This window comes from Magallana gigas, chromosome 1 (assembly GCF_963853765.1).
Source record: "Magallana gigas chromosome 1, xbMagGiga1.1, whole genome shotgun sequence".
In the NCBI taxonomy this organism is placed as follows: Eukaryota; Metazoa; Mollusca; class Bivalvia; order Ostreida; family Ostreidae; genus Magallana; species Magallana gigas.
Window position 1 is genome coordinate 69,495,202 of NC_088853.1, and position 24,171 is coordinate 69,519,372.

At 30.7% G+C, this 24,171-nt stretch overlaps 1 protein-coding gene across 2 annotated transcripts; it reads left to right on the forward strand.

The window, feature by feature from the left end:
- The first annotated feature begins 1,702 nt into the window (after positions 1–1,702).
- Positions 1,703–23,156, forward strand: LOC105317082 (multiple epidermal growth factor-like domains protein 10). Of its 2 annotated transcripts, none has more exons than XM_066076688.1 (11): positions 1,703–1,840; positions 10,083–10,316; positions 17,026–17,217; positions 18,993–19,127; positions 19,590–19,727; positions 19,836–19,973; positions 20,096–20,227; positions 20,409–20,546; positions 21,649–21,789; positions 21,964–22,081; positions 22,180–23,156. In XM_066076688.1, the coding sequence occupies exons 1-11, from the start codon at positions 1,780–1,782 to the stop codon at positions 22,367–22,369; spliced, it is 1,617 nt and encodes a 538-aa protein (XP_065932760.1). In that variant the 5' UTR covers positions 1,703–1,779; the 3' UTR covers positions 22,370–23,156. The 2 variants fall into 2 exon arrangements, with proteins under 2 accessions (XP_065932760.1, XP_065932758.1); XM_066076686.1 differs by having other exon boundaries at positions 16,963–17,217; positions 22,180–23,155.
- Positions 23,157–24,171: the final 1,015 nt, after the last annotated feature.

A 24,171-nucleotide genomic window follows, 5' to 3' on the forward strand; every position in this document is an offset into this window, starting at 1 on the left:
GGCAAACAAAGAGACCAGGAAATAAAATCATTACATAAACAATTCCACTATCAAACGCGATTATAGACGAGATTGGTCGCTCGCCAGTTATCATAATTTGTAATCTTTTAGTGTGCTTATATCTAATGAATATATTTGTGAGGAACCAGGGACCAGGAAATGCAATTCGATTACAGAGACAGTTCCTCCGTTATGTTCACAACTTTACGTGGAAATGATAAAATTCGATTGTTGGCAAGATTAATTGTCTGATATCCTCTTATGTGCTTTTATTAAATGAATTTATAATTTCCTCTTTATCAACACTGAAATTATGCAAGAGAGTCATAACATGTATTTCAATTAGGAGAACTCTTTTAGTTAGTATATACCCACATATCCGGAGATGTCTGTGTGACTGTGTGTGTGTCTGTTTATTCTGTCTGTAGCATATATCTGCCACATTATGCAGATGCTTGAAATTTTAACTCACTAATTTCTTTTTAGGTATGCGATGTCTTGATGTTCATTTTTGTACCTATCAAACGTCATCTTCCTATTAAATAAAAATATTTCATTACCGTGAGATATGGAACATTTTTTTTCAAATATTTCTGAGCAACTATCAAACGCAGAATTCACTTTTGTTTCAGACGCCACTTAATTTCATTTTAAAAGACGATTTCCTTGCAAATGATGCTATCATTTTCGAAAAAAAATATTGTAACAGATTACTTTGCAACTACATATGTATTTAATGATAAATATAAAATATATATCAACTATATAAAGTAAATTAATGTTACTTTAAACAAGAAGACAAAAAAACTTCAAAATGTGACGTAAAAGATACAAATCATTGTTGTAAAATATGCTTAAGCTAAGAAATAGATACAATAATGATATACATTAACATTGAAATCCTAACAAAGTTAAAGAAATGAATTATACCAAAGAAACTAGTAAGTTTTCGAAATGTTGGGAAAATATAGAACGATTAATATAACCATCTAGTATTCCAAAGTTAATATAGGGAACAGTGGTTACAATTACCCATACTAAGAAGAATATGTAAAGAAAATTATGGTGTGGTGTATATCATTTGCGCTTAACAGTAATACACAGAACCAAAAAGCTTGGCAGATCGAATTCTCGAATTCCACTTTATTTATTTATATCATTTCATTGATGCATAACAACACATATCAGATATTTTTTCAAGAGTATGGAAAATGAATTTGATTTGCTAATCCAGTATTGAGTAAGAAATGCACTAAAATGTAAAGTCGACATGTCCCTTCATGATACTCGTGTAAGCTTATATCGCCTTTTAGAACGGCATAAGAGTCACTAGCTAGGATTCGAGACTGCATTCATTACGTGTAAGGGAGAACAAGGAGTAAAAGGAGATTTTGACACATAATAAAGGTCATTTCATTCGGGTATAAGGTACGTGTTAGTAATTTGTTTATTTCCTTGGATCATTGAAATTGCCCAGATGTCAGGAAAAAGAAACTTGATATTAACTAATGTCAAGAGGCTCTCGATAACAGTTTAGCTTCCCGATCACAGTGATGTCGTTATTGTGTTGAGTCCTTTGTTCTTCATTTATAATAAACACATTTGCTATACTTTGTGAGAATATACACCGATCTATAACAATTTGAAACAAGAAATATGATATCCGTTGTAATCTAGAATATGTGTGCATATATAAACATTAATTTGCTTCTGATCTTTCAGAGGACTCGATATATTTCTGGTTAAGCGGCTACGCTTTTATTTCTGGCCACTCGGTTAATGAAAAATATGTCGTTATCACTTTGGTGCTTCCAACTTTTTGCTTTAGTGCAAGCTTATGGTAAGTAAATTACCTAATTGTGTCCTTTGATAGTTATTGTTTTTGTAAGTTCTAAAATATAAATGACATATGGCTGTTCAAAGCCCTTATACAATGCTTCATAAATTTATATTACAATACTTATGTTTGAAATTTTATTAATTATCAATACATTTGAAATTTTATTAATTATCAATACATACTCTCAGATCATTGATTGATTGATATTGATTGACCCTGAAACGTTCTACTTTCCCATTTTCTTGCGCTCACCATGCGTTTACTTGCGCTCTCACATCCGCTCTGTTCGCGCTCACCGTTCACAACGAGCTAATCGTGCGCTCACCGTGCGCTCACTCTGCGTTCACAAAGCGTTCACCTTGTGTTCATCCTTCGTTCAGCGTTCGCTTTTTTGTTCAATCCGTTTTCATTCGTTTTCATTCAGGACTCCATTATGAAAGAAAAGGTCATAGCAATTCACAAGAAAATGAGAAAAGAACACGCACTTTAAGTTGGAAGAAAACTTATATTACACATTAAATATCATTTCAATCAGAATTTGATCCACATAATTTATATAAACATTCAAGTGCAGGTTCGTTTTTTGTTGTGTTTTCTTTAATAACTACAATAATCAATACAGCTGTACGTTTTTTACGTCATTCCTATAAAGAAGTCATTTAATATGTGTTTGAAAAAAAATATAATGCAAATGAATAATCGAAATAAATGCAGTAACGTGTTTTTTTTTAAAATTAAGACATTCCTTGGACATTTGTCAAATAACACCCTCCCAAACAAACATTATTTATATATAATAGTATATATTAATAAAATGGTTAAGAATACTTATGCGAGCCAAATTTTTGTCAATCCAAAAATGGCGTAAGTATGCAGTTACTGTGAAAATAGAGGTTACACAATACAGCGATAAATTACTACACTTATAATACTTATTGCTTTATTTAAAGACTTCAAGCGTTTAAAAACAGAAGAATTCAATCAACAAACGATTCTACACAGTCATATAATTTTAGACAAAGTTATAATTAAAAAAAATGAACTGCAAAGATCAGCTAAAGAAATGTAAGCTGACTAAAATGCGTGTTAATTTATTGATTAACCTAAAATCAATACGATTTATCAATAAGAGCGAATATTAAAAAAAAACAATTATAGAGTAACTATGATACATGTTTATCATTAATATCACGAATTGTCATTTCTTTTATCGCCAAACGAATATATGATTAGGAAATTAAAATGACTTAAATGTTTGTTCTAACTATAAATGTTCTTTATCTGCTTTATTTGATATATATCTAATGAAAACAAAAATGTAATCGCTTATTAGGGCTTTTCGCCTTTCGGTCGGTTGTTTTTGTTCTTTTTTATTATTATTTTTACTTATTCTCGACAGATTTCCGTCAGCGATGTTTTGAAAACGGAAAGACATATTAAAACAATGATGCAATAGTCTAAGAGCATTTCTTTATGACACGCGTATGTAATCAATTGGACTTATGGTTCCGGTACTCGGTTTACAAAAGCAAAATGCTATAAATTAAAAGAATCAATATATTGTTGTCACTTCTTGAAAAAATTCGTTGAAATTTTAGAATAAGATTCATCTTATCCAGATGTATAAAAAGTTTAGTGGCGGCGAGTTTTTATCTCTAATCAGTTTTGAGATTTACGGCCTCAAACTTGAGAAAAGGGGGTATGAAAGAACAAAACCCCCAGAAAAGCTTAGGAATGTTATAAGACGCATAGGTATTGTTTAGATAAGAAAAATTAGGATATATTCTAAGTTTCATGGAATAGTACTGAGTACTTCCGATTTTATGAGCCGATGAAAATCGTCTATGGGAGTTTCTATGTTAGATTTAATTCACGCGTGTAACGTTTTCTCAAACAGTTTTCAAGCAAATATTTTTATATTTTGTATTTACAATAAGGGACCTAATGCGCAGATCTGAAAATATTCTGAAAAATAAGGGATCTGTAGGGGTCAGTATTAAAAACAGCCCTTTAGCTGTAACTTTTTTATTACTCATCCGATTTTCAAAATCTTTTCGTTTAATAGTTCAAAATAAAGAGTATAATTTAAAAATTATGGTCCGAGGGACCATTTTTGACTCCTTATTGGGGTTTTAAGAGCCTGAAAATGATAACTGTATTACAATTCAAAAAATATTAAATTTCAAGAAATATCTCGCTTTGCTCAATGAAAGATTAGCATGAGAGCTAAAGGCAAACCGGCAAACCAAAACTCTTGTATCTTAAATGAGTACTTTTTTATATATGAATTTTTAATATATAAAATATAAAACAAAAGATAGTTGTATAAAAAATTCTGCGGTTGTCTTTCTTTGGGCATTTAATTTCTTAAATGTTAACGTGTTGGTATATGTTTATGATATTTGTCCTTATTTTTGATATACTAAAATAATACTAACATTTTAATAATATTTTGAGAGGAAATAAAAAAAATTAAACAAAGAATTATAAGGGCTGTCGAAAAGCCCTTCCTTTTTGTTGAAGACAAAACAGGTCTAGTTTGTTTTCGGTTTTATGTATTAATTGGACATGTTTGTTATTACCTTAATATTCGATTATTCGTCGATAAAATTATTATTGTTAAATTTTGTCTTATATAACTCTTTTTCCTAAACTTAAATGTTATTTTGAAAGATAGGATAAATATTATTTGTAGAATATTGGGTAGGATATGATTGTTTTATCAACTTTCACGATACAGCACCTGATTACTAACGAAATACAATGTAAGGATAACTATCGAAGCATTTCGAATAAACCATTCATCTTGCATTCACAAAGCGTTCACATATTGTTCACCGTGCGTTTAGCGTTCACTTTGCGCTTCGTTTGCGCTCAGCGTTCGCTCATCGTTCACCGTTCATAAGCGTGCATTTAATTATGTTCAGCGTTCGCTTACCGTTCTCTCAAAGTGTGCTCACCGTTTACCCACCGTGAAAGCCGAAGGGGAAATAATTATACATTAATGGGTCTTATAAATTGAATAAAAACTTAACACTTACTATTTTCTATTAATTAGGGTCTTCCGTTTCCAACGGAAGACCCTATTGTTTTTGTTAGGTTTCTTTTTCTCTATTTTTCACTATTATTATTCTTTTTTTTCTTAACATTTTTCTTAAAACTCAAATATCTCAAATATGCTTCAATGGATTTTTATGAAAATTTCACGAATAATACAAAATATCAAGGTCTTTTATCATGTACATTTTTGTTGATGACGTCACTTCCGGTCGGCCGTTATATTTGTTTTTCTTTTTGTAAAAAGTGATCTTGTCCTCCCTTTTTCGCAAAAACGATTAAAGATAGAAAATTGAAAGTTTCAGGAATGATAGATTTTTGAATTTCTAGGGCCAACAGGTAAAACTACGATCGTCCGTCACTTCCGGTCTGCTTAAACAGCATTTTTGGAAAATTGTGTTTTAAATTTTTTTTAAATCAAATCTACAATTTTTGTTTCCATCAGAATATGTTTTAAACTTATCAAATTTTAATATGAGCAGGTCGTCCGTCACTTCCGGTCGTCACCGGAAGTGATTCTAATATTTCCATTTTTGGAATTTAAAGCATATGCGTTTTGTTGACATTTTTGTACTGAATACAAAACTGAAAACCGTTTTAAAATCAGACAACGCATTGCAGAGATATTGAAGTTTAAAAATGACGTTTTCCGGAAATCTGCATTTCACAGTGTAGGTTGAAAAATTAGTTTAAAAGAAGTTAATATGATAGTAAATCGTACCAAATGTCAACAGTTTAATTGAACCCCATCAATTCAAAATCAAACGAAAGACCCACTTGTTACTCGCAACAAGGTGCTTTCAGGTAATTCAGGTTTTCTCAAGAAATTAAGCGTCAAAGTTTTGAAGCGAGAGTCTGAGTAGCTCAGTCGATAGAGTCATGGAAATGGCCCAGGTGACCCGGGTTCAAGCCCCGATTGCCGCAATTTTTTTTTTACTATTTTTCGCTTAGATCTACGATTTTATCTTTGAAGTGATAAGTTTAATCTAATCTATTCAAAAATCGGACGGAAGACCCACTCGTTGCTCGCAACGAGATTGTGTCTAGTACTTTGTTTAATTATTTGTTATTGGTAAATGTCGATGCCAATGTTAAGGGTATATGTAGCGTATTTGGAGTATAATTTTTGACATGAGTGTGAGTTAAAATATACATCGTGCTTCTCATAATTAGACGTTTCATAAACTCTAACCCCGTAAAACATGTTCTTTCTCTTTAGTTATTTGTCTCTAAACTTTGCTACACGTCTGATGAATATTTATGTGATCCGCCATTTGTAACGCCACTGCACATGATTGCGGGAAAACCTAGCATTGAAAACACGATGGAAGAACAGTCTGTTAACAAATACAAATCACTTTTTCATATATAAAATTAGATAATTCTTATATCAGATGATACCTGAAGCATTATTTTTCCGTTATTTATTAATATAGAGTGATATAAACTGCTTATTATGTGTAGTATATTTCATCATCAACGCCACGGTAAAATGATATTCTCTTTTGAGAAGTGGACAGGCATAGCCTACATCCACGTGTGGTCTATGCCTGTCCACTTCTCAAAAGAGAATAGGTAAAATGGGTGAATACCCCCTCTCCCTGAGGGATGCATGTACTGAGAGTGTTTATTTATTCTTTATTAAAAAAATTCCTATTCTTGTGGTTTATAACTTATAAAGTAAAGACATGGAACATATGGAGTACGTACAAACCTGACTAGCAAAACCCCTACAACTTCATGATAAACTGAAGTTTAATTCGGCTTTAATTCCTATTACATCATTCTACATGGTCTCCGATGACAATCTTCCCTTTGTTCCTATCCTTGTCAGTCTGTCTCTTTTTGTTTTTTTTGTCAAATCTGTCAAACTTAATAGTATATATTTACATTTTCAGTGTCTTTGTCTGTGATAACACTACGTATCGATTTTGTACTATATAACCCATAATACAAATGACGCCAAATTGAGGCGCCGGCGGGGTTTTCTTATTTATATTTAAAGATTTAATCGTACAATGGCCTAAAATTATATAAATATAAGTAATAAGGAATCATTCTTTGAATATTATGAGGTGATAATTTCGGTCGGGGCGTGATCAAATCTATCATAAAACCCTTCGGGCTTTATTGGATTTGATCACGCCCCGACCAAAATTATAACCTCATAATACTCAAAGAATGATTCCTTATTCCTTATAACTATCCTTCTTGTCGTCGCTATTGTTGTTGTAATAGACCGAGCGTGGTATCACGTGACCAATTTAAGACGGGGTTTATTCAAATGCTGGATTTACGATCGACTCCATAATTATTTTAAGAATTATTTATTTGTTTTCATGTGTTTTTATCCCGAATGATATAAACGGCGTAATTTTTTTGTGAAGATATATCTTTATATAACTTATTTAAATAAATAAATCAATTAAATATTTCTTAGCATGAACAAATACGCCACATATATCTTTAAATTATACCCGTAACTTGGAAAGAATGGTATATTGGTTGTTTCGGTACTTTTTAATCAACCATCGTAATGTACATTTCATGTAGTCTTTATATTTAAGTACAACTTTTGGTGACTTATGGTGTACCCTATTGTAAATGTACGTTATAGCTAGATGCGATCTCGTTACGAGTAACAAGTAGGTCTTCCGTTCAATTTTTTAGCAATACGATTAAAATCTTAATGAAATTTCAGAATTCCCCCCTCAACCCCTCCCTTTCAGATAATGTATACGATTGTCAATATCCTTTAAAATGCTTAACAAAGTGTTTTGCTTTTTCACATACAGCACATTAAAGAATCAAAAATATAGTCCCCTAAAATTCCTAATTACGTCATCAATGGGTGTTGCAATGGGTTTTACAAACTGATAATGTTACGATCAACAACTTTGTTTCTATAATGCATTAAAAAATCTTGAACGTTCTTAAGGTGTGTGTAAAAGACTTAACGAGTATATTGGCCCTTACTTTTAGGGGTCATTCCCTTTTTTGGTTCATTAAAAAGGTCTCACGAATACTAACATTTTTGTTCTTACACGTATCTAAAATTGTTGTTTGTTTTTGAGATACAAATGATTAAACATTTTAAGGGCCAGCCCTCTAGAAACTTAATGGGGATAGACACTGATGTTTTGATAAGTGGAATCGATTAAAATCATCAATATAGACTTTTTCTCTTCTACATTGCCCGACAAAATACGTCTCTTTTTTTAAGATATATTGCGTCAAAGTTCAAGTACTTTACCCCCAAAAAATCCCTAGCTCTGTAATTAGTGGGCATGACAATGATTTTTGCTGATAAATATTGTTAGGATCAACAATTGTGCTTCTATAATGCATTAGAGTTTACGAGTGTCTTGGCCCCTATATAAAGGGGTCAGCCCCTTTTTCTTGATTTCGCTAAAAAGCTCTTAGGAATACTACCTTTTTAGTATTACAATTGTTGTTCATTTTTGAAATACAAATGATTGAATATTACATGGGCCAGCCCTCTAGACTCTTAATGGGGATAGACATTGGTATTTTGATTAGAGAAAATCAATCAAAATCATCAATGCAAACTTTTTTTTTCTTCTGCATTGTCTTATAAAATATGTCTCCTTCTTTAGATATATGGCGTCAAAATTTCAGTACTTTGACCCCTTGAAATCCCTAATAACGTAATAAATGGGCGTGATTATGATTATTTCTGATGGATATTGTTACGATCAACAACTTTGCTTCTATAATGCATTACAACATTTTTATAATGTTCAAGTTATTCGTAATAGAGTTTACGAGTGTCTTGGCCACTAAATAAAGGGGCCAGCCCCTATTTTCTTGATTTCGTTGGATAGATTGTTTGATTTTCTTTAACTTTCGTTATATTATTTGTAACAAAATATCAACTGAGAAAAAGATACACATCAAAACGTATAAAAATTTTGAATGAAAATTCGTACCCAATTTTCGTGCCTAGACGAGCTCCAGGAAATGGCGCCAATGGCGTAAAACAACATAATAGTGCACAACTTCAAACTATAGACTACCTATCCTGAAAATTTCGTATTCATATCTCTAATAGTTTCTGAGATCACCTCTGCACAAAATAGGTCGTAAAAAATAGAAATTCGGCCGTATCTTGGTACCGGAAGTGACGTGGTACCGGAAGTGACGATTTTAAAATTTCAAAAAAAAAACTTTCAGAATTATGACCTCTGGCAATCATCTGTGAAAAAATGGTCAAAGTCGGCCGAATAGTTTCTGAGAAATCGCGTGAACAAAATTTAAACAGAAACTGTACGAAAACGATAAGGTCGTCCATTGAAAACGAAAGACCTTAATAGCTTTTGATTAGGTATACAATTCATTAAATTGTTGATGTTATGTTTATGTGAATAACAGATTAAATCATCATGTGTTCCTAAAATAAAAAGGCTAATCCCATTTTCTGATGTCAAATGAATGAGCATGTAAAAATAAGCTTTCCAGATTTTGAGGAAAAAGGTGAATTGCATCTTTGATGACGTAACAATTACCCTTGCGAAAGTCGAATCATTTAATATTTTTAGTTTAATAAACTATTGGCGCTTCTGATTGGTCGAACAGTTTCTTTGATACCGGCATCAATACAATTTTTGCCGAATCTACTTTTCTCATTTATTCTGAATTAACACTATTTATTGAACGGTAATTTCCAAAATAAACTGTAAATAAATTGTAAAGTTTTGTTTATTTAATTGTCGGCAAACAAACTACAGCTGTATAGATAGAAAATATCAAAAAAAAAATTAACCTTAAAAATAGAGAGGTTAGGATTTCAAACGTGTACGGGTACGTGTACGTGAACTAGAGGAATCACCTAAATTCTTCGCGTATTACGTCATCAGTTCTTGTAACGACAAGGTTTCAACATTTTCTCCAAACTAGTAGAGTGTCGTCTAAACGTTAGTACAAACTTGTAGCTTTTACAACAGAAAAAATTCAATAATGAGTGAATAAATTTTTGTGATACAATATATAGACTTTTATACTTTCTTTGCAAATTGATAAAAGAATTCAAAAGTTATTTGGAGGTATTTACATTGTAAGCAAATTAATGTCAGAAAGTTCTATCTTTTACTTTATTTCTTTAAAGAACATTGCTTATTATAGCTTTTGTACATTCGTGTCTATTATTTATCTTCTGCCTAAACAGTTAATGTTGCACAAAACAAACCAGCATTCCAAGAATACCAATGGAATCCGGGTGTCGCAATATCTGACGCCAGTAATGGAGTTGACGGACTTAAATCAGACTTGTCCTGGGGTGGAAGTCAATGTGTTATATCAGAAAATGAGAAACAAAACGCCACCTGGTGGGTGAACCTGACCAGTATGCACAGCATCCACAACATTACTATTTACTATAGGACAGAGAATAAACCTTGGGGTACGTAATTTGTTTACCTTAATAAATAATCATATTTTACTCAATGTGTATAACTTCTGTGTTTACGAGTTTACAAAATCAAAACGTATTCTTTATTTGAATTTAATTTCATCTTGTTCAAGGGTTATGACCCTCTCCTATTCTTTTTAATTATTTCTTTAATATTTTACACAATTTTTCATCAACGTCAATTACAGTTGATTCATTCGAAAAAAAAATTGAAGGAAGAACCGCTTCTATTTTATTGCATATTTAAGGTCATATGTTTCCAACGGAAGACCCTATTGTTTTGAAAACGAAATTTTTTTTATCACGTACATTTTTGTTCAAGACTTCTCTACCGGATGGCCGTTATGTTCGCTTTTCTTTTTGTAAAATGTGATTTTGTCCGCTCTTTTTCTAAAACAGGTTTAAAGATATTTTTTTTTAATAAAAATATTTACAATTTTCCCCCAACAGAATATGTTTTAAACTGATCAAATTTTAATATGAGCAAGTCGTTCGTCACCTCCAGTCGTCACCGGAAGTGATTCAAAAATTTTAAATTTGGGAATTTAAAAGCATATACGTTTTGTAAACTTTTTAGCACTGAATACAAAACTAAAAACCTTTATAAAATCGCACAACGCATTGCTGAGATATTGCAGTTTAAAAATGACCTTTTCCGGAAATCTCAATTTTGCAATGTAGGTCCAAAAATGAGTTAAACAGGAAGTTAGTATAGTAAATCGTAGAACGCATTGCAGAGATATTGCAGTTAAAAAAAAGTTAATATAGTAAATCGTATAAAATGCCAACATTTTAGTTTAACCCTAACATTTATTTATAAACAAACGGAATACCACTCTAGTTCTTTTTAAAAATCAATGCAAAATGATATAAAGATGATGGACACGCTGTTATTGTATAGAAAAAGCAATAAATAGAGCATACCAATTTAAAACATTATCAAGATATATGAATAGTACAAGTATTTAGTAATATGTATTGTTAATCCAAATAAGAATACGATGTTTTTAGTTCTGAATATCACTTAATTTTGTTATTTGCTAGCTAAAATTAAAACCGTATTCTATTTAAAAGGACTTGGACACGATTTGAGATCAACAATTTTATTTTTATTTTTTATGTATAAAATGGTTAACTGGTGCATTTTAAATGATTGACCAAACTATTGAATTTTAAAGTCAAGTTACGAGCGAGATACAGAGGTAAGAATTGGTTGTTACATGTATGTAAACAAAGCTCGAGTCGTATACTTGTTTACAAAAATGTAATGTAGTGAATTACCATTTCGTAGACAAAATGACATGTAAAAACAATTCAAATTAATTCAGTATCTTCATAAATAATATTATCCACAAAAGAAAGATACATTTGATTGAAACTTACACCAATACAACACGTATGTAAAAATGATAATATTCGAGCTTTGTTTACAAAACAAAGAATTATGAACTCTGTAACATGCTTATAACTTGATATTTGACTTTCAAATGTTGACATAGCATTATAAACTTCCACATTTATTAGTATAAACATTGGAAATGGAAAAGAATTGGAAAATGTTAAGTCAAATCGTGTCCAAGTCCCTTTAAGATATGTAAATGAAATGTTATTAGCCGCAAAAGTATTTTATAAGTATTTTTCCTACAACATTTATCTATGCGATCTTCATGTAGCTATACAGAGAAAGTTAGCTTTTCCTGACTAAGAAGTTTCTTGTCTGAACCATTGAAAATGCATTACATTGAATTTAGGTATTTGAAAAAAAAAACCCACCTTCAGTGTCCGTTACATTTTACAGTATTCTTGTAGTGTATGTTGTTTCATTCATTTAATACTAACGACTGCGTCCTAATGATATTTTCTTTAGGTGTCGTCATTGATGGCATCATATGTAATATAAAGAATGCAAAAAAGTAAATAATGATAAGTTTGTATTTTAATCATATCACTATCAATAAATATTGTTACAGGTAAGTAGCATCATTTTTGAATGGTGCAGACCCATCTAAACAAATTTGATGGATAAAATAATGGACCTTTAAAATTAATATTAAAAAAACAAAACAAAAACAAATGAATGTTTGAACGAATGAAAGCATAAATGAATGAATGAACGAACGACTGAATAAATGAACCAATGATAAATAAAAAGATCAATAAATGAATTAATTAATGAATGAAGAAAAATAAATGAATAAATGCATTGTTGCAACCACTATTGAAATAAAACCACTATTAAAATAAATTATTTCAATAGTGGTTGGGAATGTATTTTATTAGAAAAATCACCTTGCAACCACTATTGAAGTAATGATTTTTATAGAGGTGGGAATGTATTTCATGATAAAAAAAACTACTTTACAGACACATTAAAGTTCAACTACTATTAAATTATTTTTTTTAATCGTAGATGGGAATGCATTACTTATAATCATTACTATGTAATCACTATTATGTAACACATTTGGAAAGAAAGAAGTTGTATATCATATTTGCAAACTATTTTGAAATGCAAGAAATCTAACGAATAATATCAAATACACAATTATGTTTTCAATTTTCACTGCTGTGTAGAAGTAAATAACCGATTCTCGCAGATAAACATGCATATACATTTGTTTTTATCTAACGAACAATTTCAAATACACAATTAAGGTACTAAAGACTTGCATATTTTACGGTAATAGTAAAGACTATGATATAAATGTACTTATTTTAGGATTTTCACTGTTGTGCAGAAATAACCAATCTTCGCAGATTAACATATAAAATTGTTTACACATTTTTTCTTTACCTTTATCTTTCTATAGATCTATCATGTTTTATGGAAATTGTAAATTATTTGTACTAGAAGACAACGTTGTAAATTGCCAGAACTTCTATTCAAAAACCCCTGCATGTTAAAAAAATTATTTGTAGCTAATATATCATTATAGATTTATGTAATAATGAATATCACTATTAAGATAAATAATTTCGATAATGGTTGGGGATGTACTTCATTAAGACCAATATTGAATGAAAACAATTATTTCAAAAGTGGTTGGGTATGCGTTTCATTATAACCACTATTGAAATAAATTATTTCAATAGTGGTTAGGTAAGCAATTCATTACAACCACTATTGAAATAATTTATTTCAAATGTGGTTAAGGATGCGGTTCATTACAACCATTATTGAAATAAATATTTCAATAGTGGTAGGATGTTATTTTAATGCCTATAATTCCGACTGTGTATAACACGTTTGGTTCCAGATGACAGGTGGTATGGGAAACACGACCATATAGAGGTATATCAAAGAACATCATAATCATAAATAAAGGAATTTATCATCTCATAAGATATACTTCTTTTCTTAAGAAACTCCCCTAGCAGAATGGAAAGTGTTACAAACAGACATAATAATAGACATAAAACTGAAATGCATCATCACCCATGTCCTATGATATTATTGTGAACACCTTGTAAAATGCCCGAACTATTATTCAAACCCCCTGTATATTGAATAATTATTTATTGATAAATATTATTATAAATATCACTATTAATATAAATTATTTCAATAGGGGTTGGGGGTGTACTTCACTGTTTGAAATGAAAGGTATCCCCAACCACTATTGAAATAAATTATTTCAATACTGGTTGAAATGAATTGCATCCTTAACCACTATTGAAATAATTTATTTTAATAGTGGTCGTAGTGAAGTACACCCCCAACCCCTATTGAAATAATTTATAGTAATAGTGATATTTATAATAATATTTATCAATAAATAATTATTCAATATACAGGGGGTTTGAATAATAGTTCGGGCATTTTACAAGGTGTTCACAATAATATCATAGGACATGATATGTTTGTAGAAAGAGAAATCTAAAGAAACAAATGTAAATTTTAAAAGAAATATTAATAAAGAAATTCATTCTAAGCTACGATTGAAAAAAATAATTTTAATTGTAGTTGTACTTCAACAGTGCCTGTAAATTGATTTTCAAAATGGAATACATCCCGGAACACTATTTAAATATTTTACTTTAATAGTGGTTGTATTTCAAAAGTGGTTGTAAATTAATTCTTCAAATGAAATACATTCCCAATCAGTATTGAAATAATTTATTTCAATAGTTGTTTTATTTCAATAGTGGTTGCAAAGTGATTTTTCTAATGAAATATATTCCCAACCACTATTGAAATAATTTATTTCAATAGTGGTTTTATTTCAATAGTGGTTGCAACAGTGCATTAATACGGAGAAGGAGAGCAAAACTGCCATTAATCATCATAATCCATATTAATGGCTAAGTGCGTGTGTGGTGGGGAGGGGGGGGGGGGAGAGAAAGGGGGATTAACACCGTTGTCTAACTACTCATTTTTTACATCTCCATTTATATGTTTAGCTTGTTGTGTTTTTAACTCACCTGGGCTAAAAGCTTAAGTGAACTATTCTGATCACTTTTTGGCATGCCGTCCGACTGTCTGTCTATCTGAAAACGTTTTACAATTTTTACTTCTTTTGAACCAGTGGTACAATTTAAATCAAACTAAATACAAATCAATCTAAGGTAAAGGGAATGAAAGTTTGTTACAATCAAGGACCATGTCCTTTGATATAATCAAAAATTAATGAAAATTTGTTAGCATCTCTGAAAAAAAAACGTTCTGCTCAAAAGGCAATTGTTCAAAACTGCTAAAACTTGTGTGGAAGCATCATCAATAAGTGTAGTTTAGGTTTGTTCAAATAGGGTAGGGTAGGATGGGGCTACATTGGGTTTTTTTAATTATTACATAGGAAATATAGAGAACAGTCTATAAAAATCTTCTTCCCAGAGTATTTAAATTATGACCCTAAGGGGTCATAATTGGGGCGAAGGGTTTACATGGAAATATATAGAGAAATATGTTTTGAATATTTTCCTACAAAGAAATTGGCCAGAGAAGCTAAAACTGGTGTGGAAACAACGTCAGGTATTGTAAATTTAAGTTTGTTCAAATCATAATTCCTAAGGGTAGGATGAGGCCATAATAGGGGTTCAAATTTTTATATAGGAATATACAGAGAAAAATATTTCACAATTTTCTTAAAAACATTTTGCTGAATAATCGAAGATTTTCGCAAAAGCATTCCCAGGTATTGTAAATACGAAATTATTCACATCATGATACTCGCGGGTAGGGTTGTGCCACAATGCGGGTTTAGATTTTTAATTCGAGGGGAAACTATATTATGTCCTTCTTTTCGAAATTAAATGACAAGAAAGCCTTTGTCTTGTGTGGAAGCGTCGTCAGGTAGTGTAGATTTAAGTTTGGTCAAATCATAGTCCGTGTGGGCCACAATGGGAGTTTTTTTTTCTGAGAAATATCTTTTAAAATATATCTTTAAAAAACAGTTCGTTAGGGAAGCTGTATTTTGTGAGAAAGCAACCTAAGATAAGCTTTCCAAAGTTATGAGAGAGGGACCACATTACAGGTCAAAGTTTTAAAATTATTGTCAAAAAGAAATGATAATAATATATGGTATTACATCTAATTCTATGCAAGCATTTTGAGATATTGTTGATTCTTAGTTGACGTAGGCCTTTGGATAACTCTTGGGCCAATTAAGACGTTCCAAGTGGGTTTACAAATTCAAACATATATAAACAGTTGTTTAAGGTCTTCTTGAGAACTGCAAAGTTTAATATGTTATATGTTTTTTATAAAATCTTTAAGTTACCAAAGAGTCTGTTTCACATATGAATATCTCGAGAAAAATATTTTTCCATATATACATCTATATATATTTTATTATACATGATCTATTCTATTACACCCTGTGTTTCTCTAGATATTATGTATATGAGTCCATAAATCTGATTTTTTAAAGGCTAATTTTGCTCAAGTGAACGATGTGGTCCATGGGCATCTAGTTTTAACTGTTCTATGCCTAAAGTTTTATTTATTGTTATTTAAAAAAAAATATCTTTCAAAACACTATTCATCCATTCGTTGTCTGTGTGAAAAACACGAGTTGATGGGGACGTAGTGGGATTATTGAACCTCTTGAGAGAAACCTGAACTCAGGTATTGTCTTTTCGAATAAAACACAGGAAGCTAATTATCTATTTCTGAATGTAGCATGTTATTCCGGTCACTAAATTTCTTTACGTCAACAATGGCATACATTGGCTACCTTTATTCACAATTTACAATTTAATAGATGATATTTTTAGTACGTGTATTATTTAAAATAAAATAAAACACCATTATAAAGATACTCATTAATATAGAATAATCTTTTTATCATATAATATACAATATTTTCAGACTAATCGGAACACAAAAAGAATATTCTCTTTGAAAGTTTATCGATTTTTAAATAAAGAACATACATTTCGAAAGGAGTGAACATAATTAAATTTCAAGTTAAAAAAAAAACATGTATATATTAACCTGTTTTTCGTTTGAAATCCAAAAACTATTTCAAACCGTATTCTTCAGCCTCAGGAGATAATTTTTTTCTCTCTTTGTTTTAATTTAATCTGGACATAAAAAAAAATAAATAAAAAAAAAAAAACAACAACCGGCAAACATGAAGACTTATGACATATTTTAGACTTTATTAAATGTATAAGTTCATTGATTTATTTTGTTTAGATCGTCATAATAAATATACATCAAGATTTCTCGGTTTTTCGGTGTATGTGTCCAATACTACAGATAGATTACATGGAACACTTTGTTACAAGGACGACAACTTTACACTGGACACTATACCTGCTGTATTCACAACAACCTGTCCTGTACATGGACAGTACGTCATCTTCTACAACGAGAGACGACCAGGAGCTACCTACCCTAGCTATTACTCTCAATACGCTTATAATGACATTTGTGAATTAGAAGTTTACGGTAAGTTTAAAAAATCCGATTATCTTTTAGAACCAATTGGCATGATATCGATGAATCTTGGATTTCTTAATATAGCACCATTGTTTTATTGTTTTTCTCATTGACGACAATTCCTTAAAGGGGCATGGCCACGATTTTTTGCAAGATTTATTTTCAATTGCTCATGTTTACACTGCTTCAGTAATAATAATCACAGGGGCCAAGCCCGTTTTAACATTAATTTCAATGTAACCATAAATAAAGAAAGGGATCGAACTCTGACCCAAATAAAAACTACCAGCTCGCTTCAAAAGCCTAATAAATCTATTAATTTTTAAATCACTCGCAATATGAATGTAATTTTTGGAAAAGTAATGTCTGAGATACACTATCTAATGTCATGAGTAAAAATAAACTGGCGACTTCGAGAGAATAATGACGTATATCTCCTCTATTTTAAGACCCATCAACTTGAAATTCGGCATGAGTGTATCTCAGCATTCCTTTTCCGAAAAATACATGCATATTGCGAATGTTTTAAAAATTAATAGATTTATAAGGTTTTTGAAGCGGGCTGGTAGTTTTTTATTTGGGTCAGAGTTCGACCCCTTTCGTTATTTATGGTTACATTGAAATTAATATGTTAAAACGGGTTTGGCCCCTGTGATAATAATCAACGCAACATTTGAGGGTAAGACGTCGAGTTATAAACGAAATAGAGTTTTTTTCTTCATATTTTTGTTTCTATGTCAACAAAGCTTAGGCCTGTTTTTGATTAAAAATAAAAATACGATGTTTAGACCTAAATGGATGTGACAAACACTGGGGACTGTTTTTTATGTTCAAGATGAATTAGCTGATAAAAAATTTAGATTGAAAAAGAACTTTTATAGATATATCGAACAGACATAAACTAAAGTGTGGCATGAACCTTGTTTACATCGCAAATACTTGTTAGCTCTATCTTGAAAATCGACGAATGACTCTAAAAGTTAAGTCGACCATTAGGAACGCCTTACTGAAGCTTTGTAAACACTAAAAAGGGAAACAAAATCCCTTTGAACAATGTTTTTCTGATTCCCTTTAATCTAAATGTGAGGTACATCCTTCATCAACTACACTTTGCAAAACTTTATATTTTAAATTGGGCACTATGGGACAATAGAAGGAGAGGGTTTTTGCTTCAACCAGACCTTAATTAAGAAAAAAACCCTGATATTTTTTCGACTTAAACACAAAAATTCTCAAACACTTCCCTAATCTAGTTTGAATAAAATTAAATCGTCGATATCGGGTTCAATTTTGGATTATTTTGAAATATTTTAAACCTTAAAAACTTCTAAGATATCTTTCCATGTGGCTCTACGTTAGAATGAAAAGTGTTTACCAATTGTTAAAGATTAAGACTGATATAATCCCAGCCAGGTTTTGCGTATATATTTTTTTAATGTTTACGTAGACTTCATTCGCTTTCTGTTGATATGTAATTTATACTTCTTAATACTCCGATCTCTTGTTTAACCCACTATGCTTTCAAAACAAAAATGTGGTTTATGTTTACTTATTTTTTTTTTAGTTCTTCTTTTGTTTTTGTTTTAAGGTATAAATTGTAAATATGTATGTTTTAAAGAGTCTAAATATGTTTTGTGTCAAGTTTATGCTTTTTTGTTTACTGTGGACATTTTATTTTCTCTCTTTGATATCACCTTATAAAAACTTTATATAAAGAACTCGTCGTTGCTTTCAGTGATATCGCGTCTAGTAACATGTACTTATCAGTTTTACATTTGTTATAGGATGCCCTGTCACGGGATGTTATGGTTCCAACAATACCTTCCCCTGTCCAGACGTTGACTGTCAGTACTGCCAAAGAGAGACGGGAACCTGCGAGCGATGTAAAAGTGGTTTTAAAGGTTTCCGCTGTGAAAAAGGTTATGTATCAACTAACAACAACATTCAGCTATTTATTACAGCTGACAAAGACAAAGACAAAGGCTTGTAAACTTGCCATATTTGTAAACCTGGGTATTCAAATTAAAAAAGTAAAATCAGTGTCACTAAGATTCTCCTTATCTAACCACGCGGTACATATCTCTAATAGTATCAATGTTTTCTTTAGTATTGCTAAAGTGTTATTCAAATAAATCTAACAAGATAAAAAAAAGGTAATTCTAGATTGCTGTTCAAAGAAATTTAAAAAAGAATAGAAGAAAACGACTCATGTCAGTATTAAACCAACACACACTGTCATAGTACGTAGAAATTGTCGAAATTATGTGTCAATACTTATTGCTCAAAGCATTTGACAGCAACATTAATAGCAATCTGTAGATGCACTTATGAGTTTAAAATGTAGAATTGATCAAATATCAGTTTTAATATTCTATTGACAGCTTGTGACAAAGGGTCGTTTGGCTCCGAATGCAGTAAAATATGTGGACAATGTCTTGACGTAAGCCAGTGTTCTAATATCAACGGGACATGTTTGACTGGATGCGATGCAGGTTATCAAGGGGCCTTGTGTATAACACGTGAGTGTTAAGTTCAATCATAGATATGTGCATAGGTTTATTAAAAAGTCATTATTTTTTTTTATAACCATCATTTACGGAGCGAGACCAGGTTTTCTAAATTGATAGCATGTGACAGAAGATCGTTTGGTTACAATTGCAAAGAAAAATGTGGACACTGTCGTGACATAAACCAGTGTTCGAATATCAACGGGACATGTTTGACTGGATGTGATGCTGGTTATCAAGGGGACTTGTGTAAAAATCGTGCGTAACAAACTAAATTTACCCATCTTGTGAAAAGTTATATCATAGTATTATATACCATAGTTTTTGAAATATTTTATGAGCAATATTCTTAAATTTAATCAAGTGTCTCTTTCGTATAGCTTGTGCTGAAGAATATTTTGGAATTGACTGTACTAAAAAATGTAACAGTACATGCAAAGGTTGTAACAATGTGAATGGATCTTGTGACTCAGGATGTCATCAAGGTTGGATGGGAGACTACTGTAATGAAGGTTATAATGTTTTTCTTGATAATTTGTATGCAAGAAAACTAAATAATAGTCTTATAAATACTAAACATAAAATAACCTTTTGCTGGTGAATTGAACACCATACAAACGTGTTTGGTGTAGATAACTTAATATTCAACATCGCTGTTTACATGAATAAATCTAAAAATATCCTTTACAACAGTGTGTGACAATAATATGTTTGGGCAAGGGTGTGCGAATAGATGTGGACACTGTCGTAATGCTATGCGTTGTTCCCATGTAAATGGTTCTTGCTTGAATGGCTGCGATGCTGGATACAAAGGAAATTATTGTAAAGAAGGTATATATCTGATGTAAAAAAACAAGTACTGCAATAAATATAAGTATGTTGACAATAAATACATATAATACTATTTTTAAGAATATCAAATGATACATTGCACAGTAATACAATACGTCATCATCTCTTCTGATTCAAAAAATAAACTATGGATTGAATTTGTGCAATTTGATTTATAAAATGATTTCGACGAAAATCAAACGCTTTTTTGGAGTTGATTTTAATCAACTCTCCTATGCAGTTACTCTGGCAAACCGAAAGTGAAACAGTGTTTGGACCTCAGCACAAATCATCACCACTGACAAAACTTAGACCTTGAAAATAATAGATAAACTTGGTGTTATATATGCTGAAACATTGTTTTTCAAGGAAACAAATTTATTTATAAATACCTTGAAAATAGTCAGATTTAGTACGAACAATTTAGATATTTTTGTAGTCGTATGTATTCCTACGCCCGAGTTCTATATAATCTCGTTCCACTAGACGCTTAATTGGCTGTCTCCGTAAGTCTCCGACAAGAGTCTCTCTTAGTAGTCGGAGAGCCGAGCGTCTGGTTGAACGAGACTAAAGTTCAATGTGGCTTGGATCCAGACTTGTGTACAATATTTAGAAATATTTCGATTACTGATACTTGACATATTTTGATGGAATTCATTCTACCTTTAAATATTACACAACATCATTCATATGCATGGGGTTTTCCCAAAATTCTTGACGGAAAAGTACGAGAATTATATTAAAAAAAATTGCGTAATTCAAATACAGATTAGAAACCACTTACAATGCGAAACAACGTATTGTTGATTTTAAAATTGATAATAATCGATAAAATCAACTCCCGTCAGTGCCTCAGTACTTTGATTAAAAAGGGGATGTGACATAAAATATAAAAATATAAAATGCATATGTATATGCAAAAGACCTGCATCATTATTTTAAAAGGTGTAAAAACATGTTTATGTTTATAAAAATACGGAATTTAAATATTTTCCACATCAAGTCACTGAGCAAAACTGTTAACTGAGCTTTATTCTCAAACCTTAGCTTTATTCTCAAACCAACTTCTTCGTTTATATTTTATCATCTTCTAATTTTGTAGTTTGTGAATTTGGATATTATGGTTTAGACTGTAAAGAGGAATGCAGTGCGTTTTGCAAAAAATCACGTGACTGTCATCCTATGTCTGGGTATTGCAAAGAAGGATGCAAAAATGGATGGCAAGGACTTGACTGTCTAAAAGGTTGGTATTTTTTAAATTAATCTTTAAATAAAAGTTAAGAAGTACGATATACGAAAACAGTATGAATATGTCAAACAGGCATGCAACGAAAAAAAAATATTCTGAAATGCACATTATATTTACAACTATATTATAGAATTATTTTTTTTCACTAAAATTTGTTTTTTCTTTCAGTATCAACAATGGCAATACATGAAAGAAACTGGAAGTCTGAGTTTAGTGGTATTCTAAGTGCATTTTGCATCTCACTCTTTTTCAATGCAATAACAATTGCATACTTTGTAGTGAAACGGTAAGGCAGCACTACTGATTGTCTAAAATCCGATGGTTTTTTGTCTACAACATCTCTAAGGTATATTGTAATATGATTTAAATGATTTCCACTATTAGAATTAGAAATTCCACGGCAAAAGCAAAACAACTGATGATGCACCAATCCGATATTTCTGAAAAAGCACGAACAAATGATGGTTTCAACGTGTATACCAACGAAACTACTGCAAGTAACTACCAGGAACTCGGAGAATTCAAGACAACTGAATCTTATGATACTGCTTATGATCAAATGAACTGTAATTAATTGATGTTAATAAAGAATTAAACAAAAGACATGTTTATGTGCTGGCACATGAATAAATAATTTATATAATTAATATTCAATAAAATTTGAAAATGTAATAACAAGAATATGCATAAAGCAATAAGAACACATTTTTTAAAGTTATTGTCCCAAGTTCAGACTACTTTGTTACTTATCAAACCAGCACGTTCGTTAAATTTTTTTGTTCTAGTAAAAACAGCGATATTTGAGAATTATACTTCATTTTTAGCCGTGATTTATAAGAATTAACGTTTGGTTTTCGATTTTTCTGACTGAAAACAAAAATGAAAATTTAAATGTGCCAAGTAATTCAGTTCCATGAAGCAGAATTAGCATTTTACAAGTTAACCATGTATTTATCTTTTGAAAAAAATCTATGTTTTAGATGTCAAGGGACCGCCAAGGTTAACGACACTGAAATTCGAGATTGACAAAACAGTACATAGTAATGATTTTCAATTTCATTATCATTCACGAACAGTTGAGTCGGTGTCGGTCTGTTTACACAATTCTCACAACAAACAACACATTTAACAATCTGGCCAAAATCCCTTTGAACATGGATGTAATCAAATATCTAATTCACAGCTCTTCGTGATGTCAAATAATGTCAACTCACAAACGTTCATAATTTTATAATGTAGAAGTTTTCATTAAATAATGTCATATTTCATTTTTTTAAATATTCAAACCGACTAACCAATTACAGAGTGTACAATCGGCTACCACAAACTTAACCGACCACATGGAAAAGCTGTTTACAATTGTTATCGCTAATACATGTATTTATTACATTTTTCTAAAAATATCATTGTTAAGAATTACAGAATTGTTGTTTTAGACGTATTCCTGTATTCCTAAATTTCGATGATATAAAGTTTTTGTTTCAAGAGATCAAAAATTACAGATTAAAGTTCGATATATTTAATTTTCTTTATATTAATATGTGTTCGTAATTATTCTCTAAACGAAAGGCTACATTTCTTTTTATAACTTTGTACATGTAATATGCTTAAATGATAGTTTGTACTTTATTGTGTTATAGGGTTAGCTTTTTATTAAATTGTATAATGTCTATGCATTTTCATGTTCAACCGAATTTATAAAAAAATGTTAAATTAATTAATTCAATAATATATTTGCAAGAAAAAAATGAAGAAATATAATTGTTTATACCTATGAAACTGCAAACAAAATGCGAATAGAAAGGTCTTGGGCTTAATATTAACGTTATTTTTAATTCCAATTTCAAATCCGTTTTTCATTCACTGCCATTATAGTGATGTTCATAAAGAAAACACTACTGAGAAACAATATAAAAAAGCAAGTACGTCGAGAAAATACCAAGGCAATATATAATTACTTAAGGACAAGGGTTAATTAACAATGATACTTGAATGTAAGCTTTGAAAGCAGGCATTGTACCCTAATGGCTGTGTTTAACAAAATGATATACTTACGTGATTTAAAAAATCACTTATATCTGGGTAATAGGGATTAAAACGTCAATGAACAAATTTTCCTTATACGTGTATCACTCACATAAAGTAAAATTGTGAATAAAAAAGAAACGTGTATTTACCTGGGGTATCGCAGGTTTTTATTGCAATTCAGCTTCCTGATCACGTTTACAGTGCAATAATGTTAAGTCGCCTTAGCTGAATTTTTCTATTAATAATTTACAATAAACAATGAAAAATTTGATATAAATATATTTTGGACAAAAACAAGCGATTTGGTACATGCTATATACTCTGTTTTTGAGATTTCCTTTTGTGTCA

Coding starts and splice junctions, on each gene's coding strand:
- LOC105317082 (XM_066076686.1), top strand. CDS start 1,780: ATGAAAAATATGTCGTTATCACTTTGGTGCTTCCAACTTTTTGCTTTA. Junction 1,841..10,082: donor TGCTTTAGTGCAAGCTTATG/GTAAGTAAATTA, acceptor CTGCCTAAACAG/TTAATGTTGCACAAAACAAA. Junction 17,218..18,992: donor TTGTGAATTAGAAGTTTACG/GTAAGTTTAAAA, acceptor CATTTGTTATAG/GATGCCCTGTCACGGGATGT.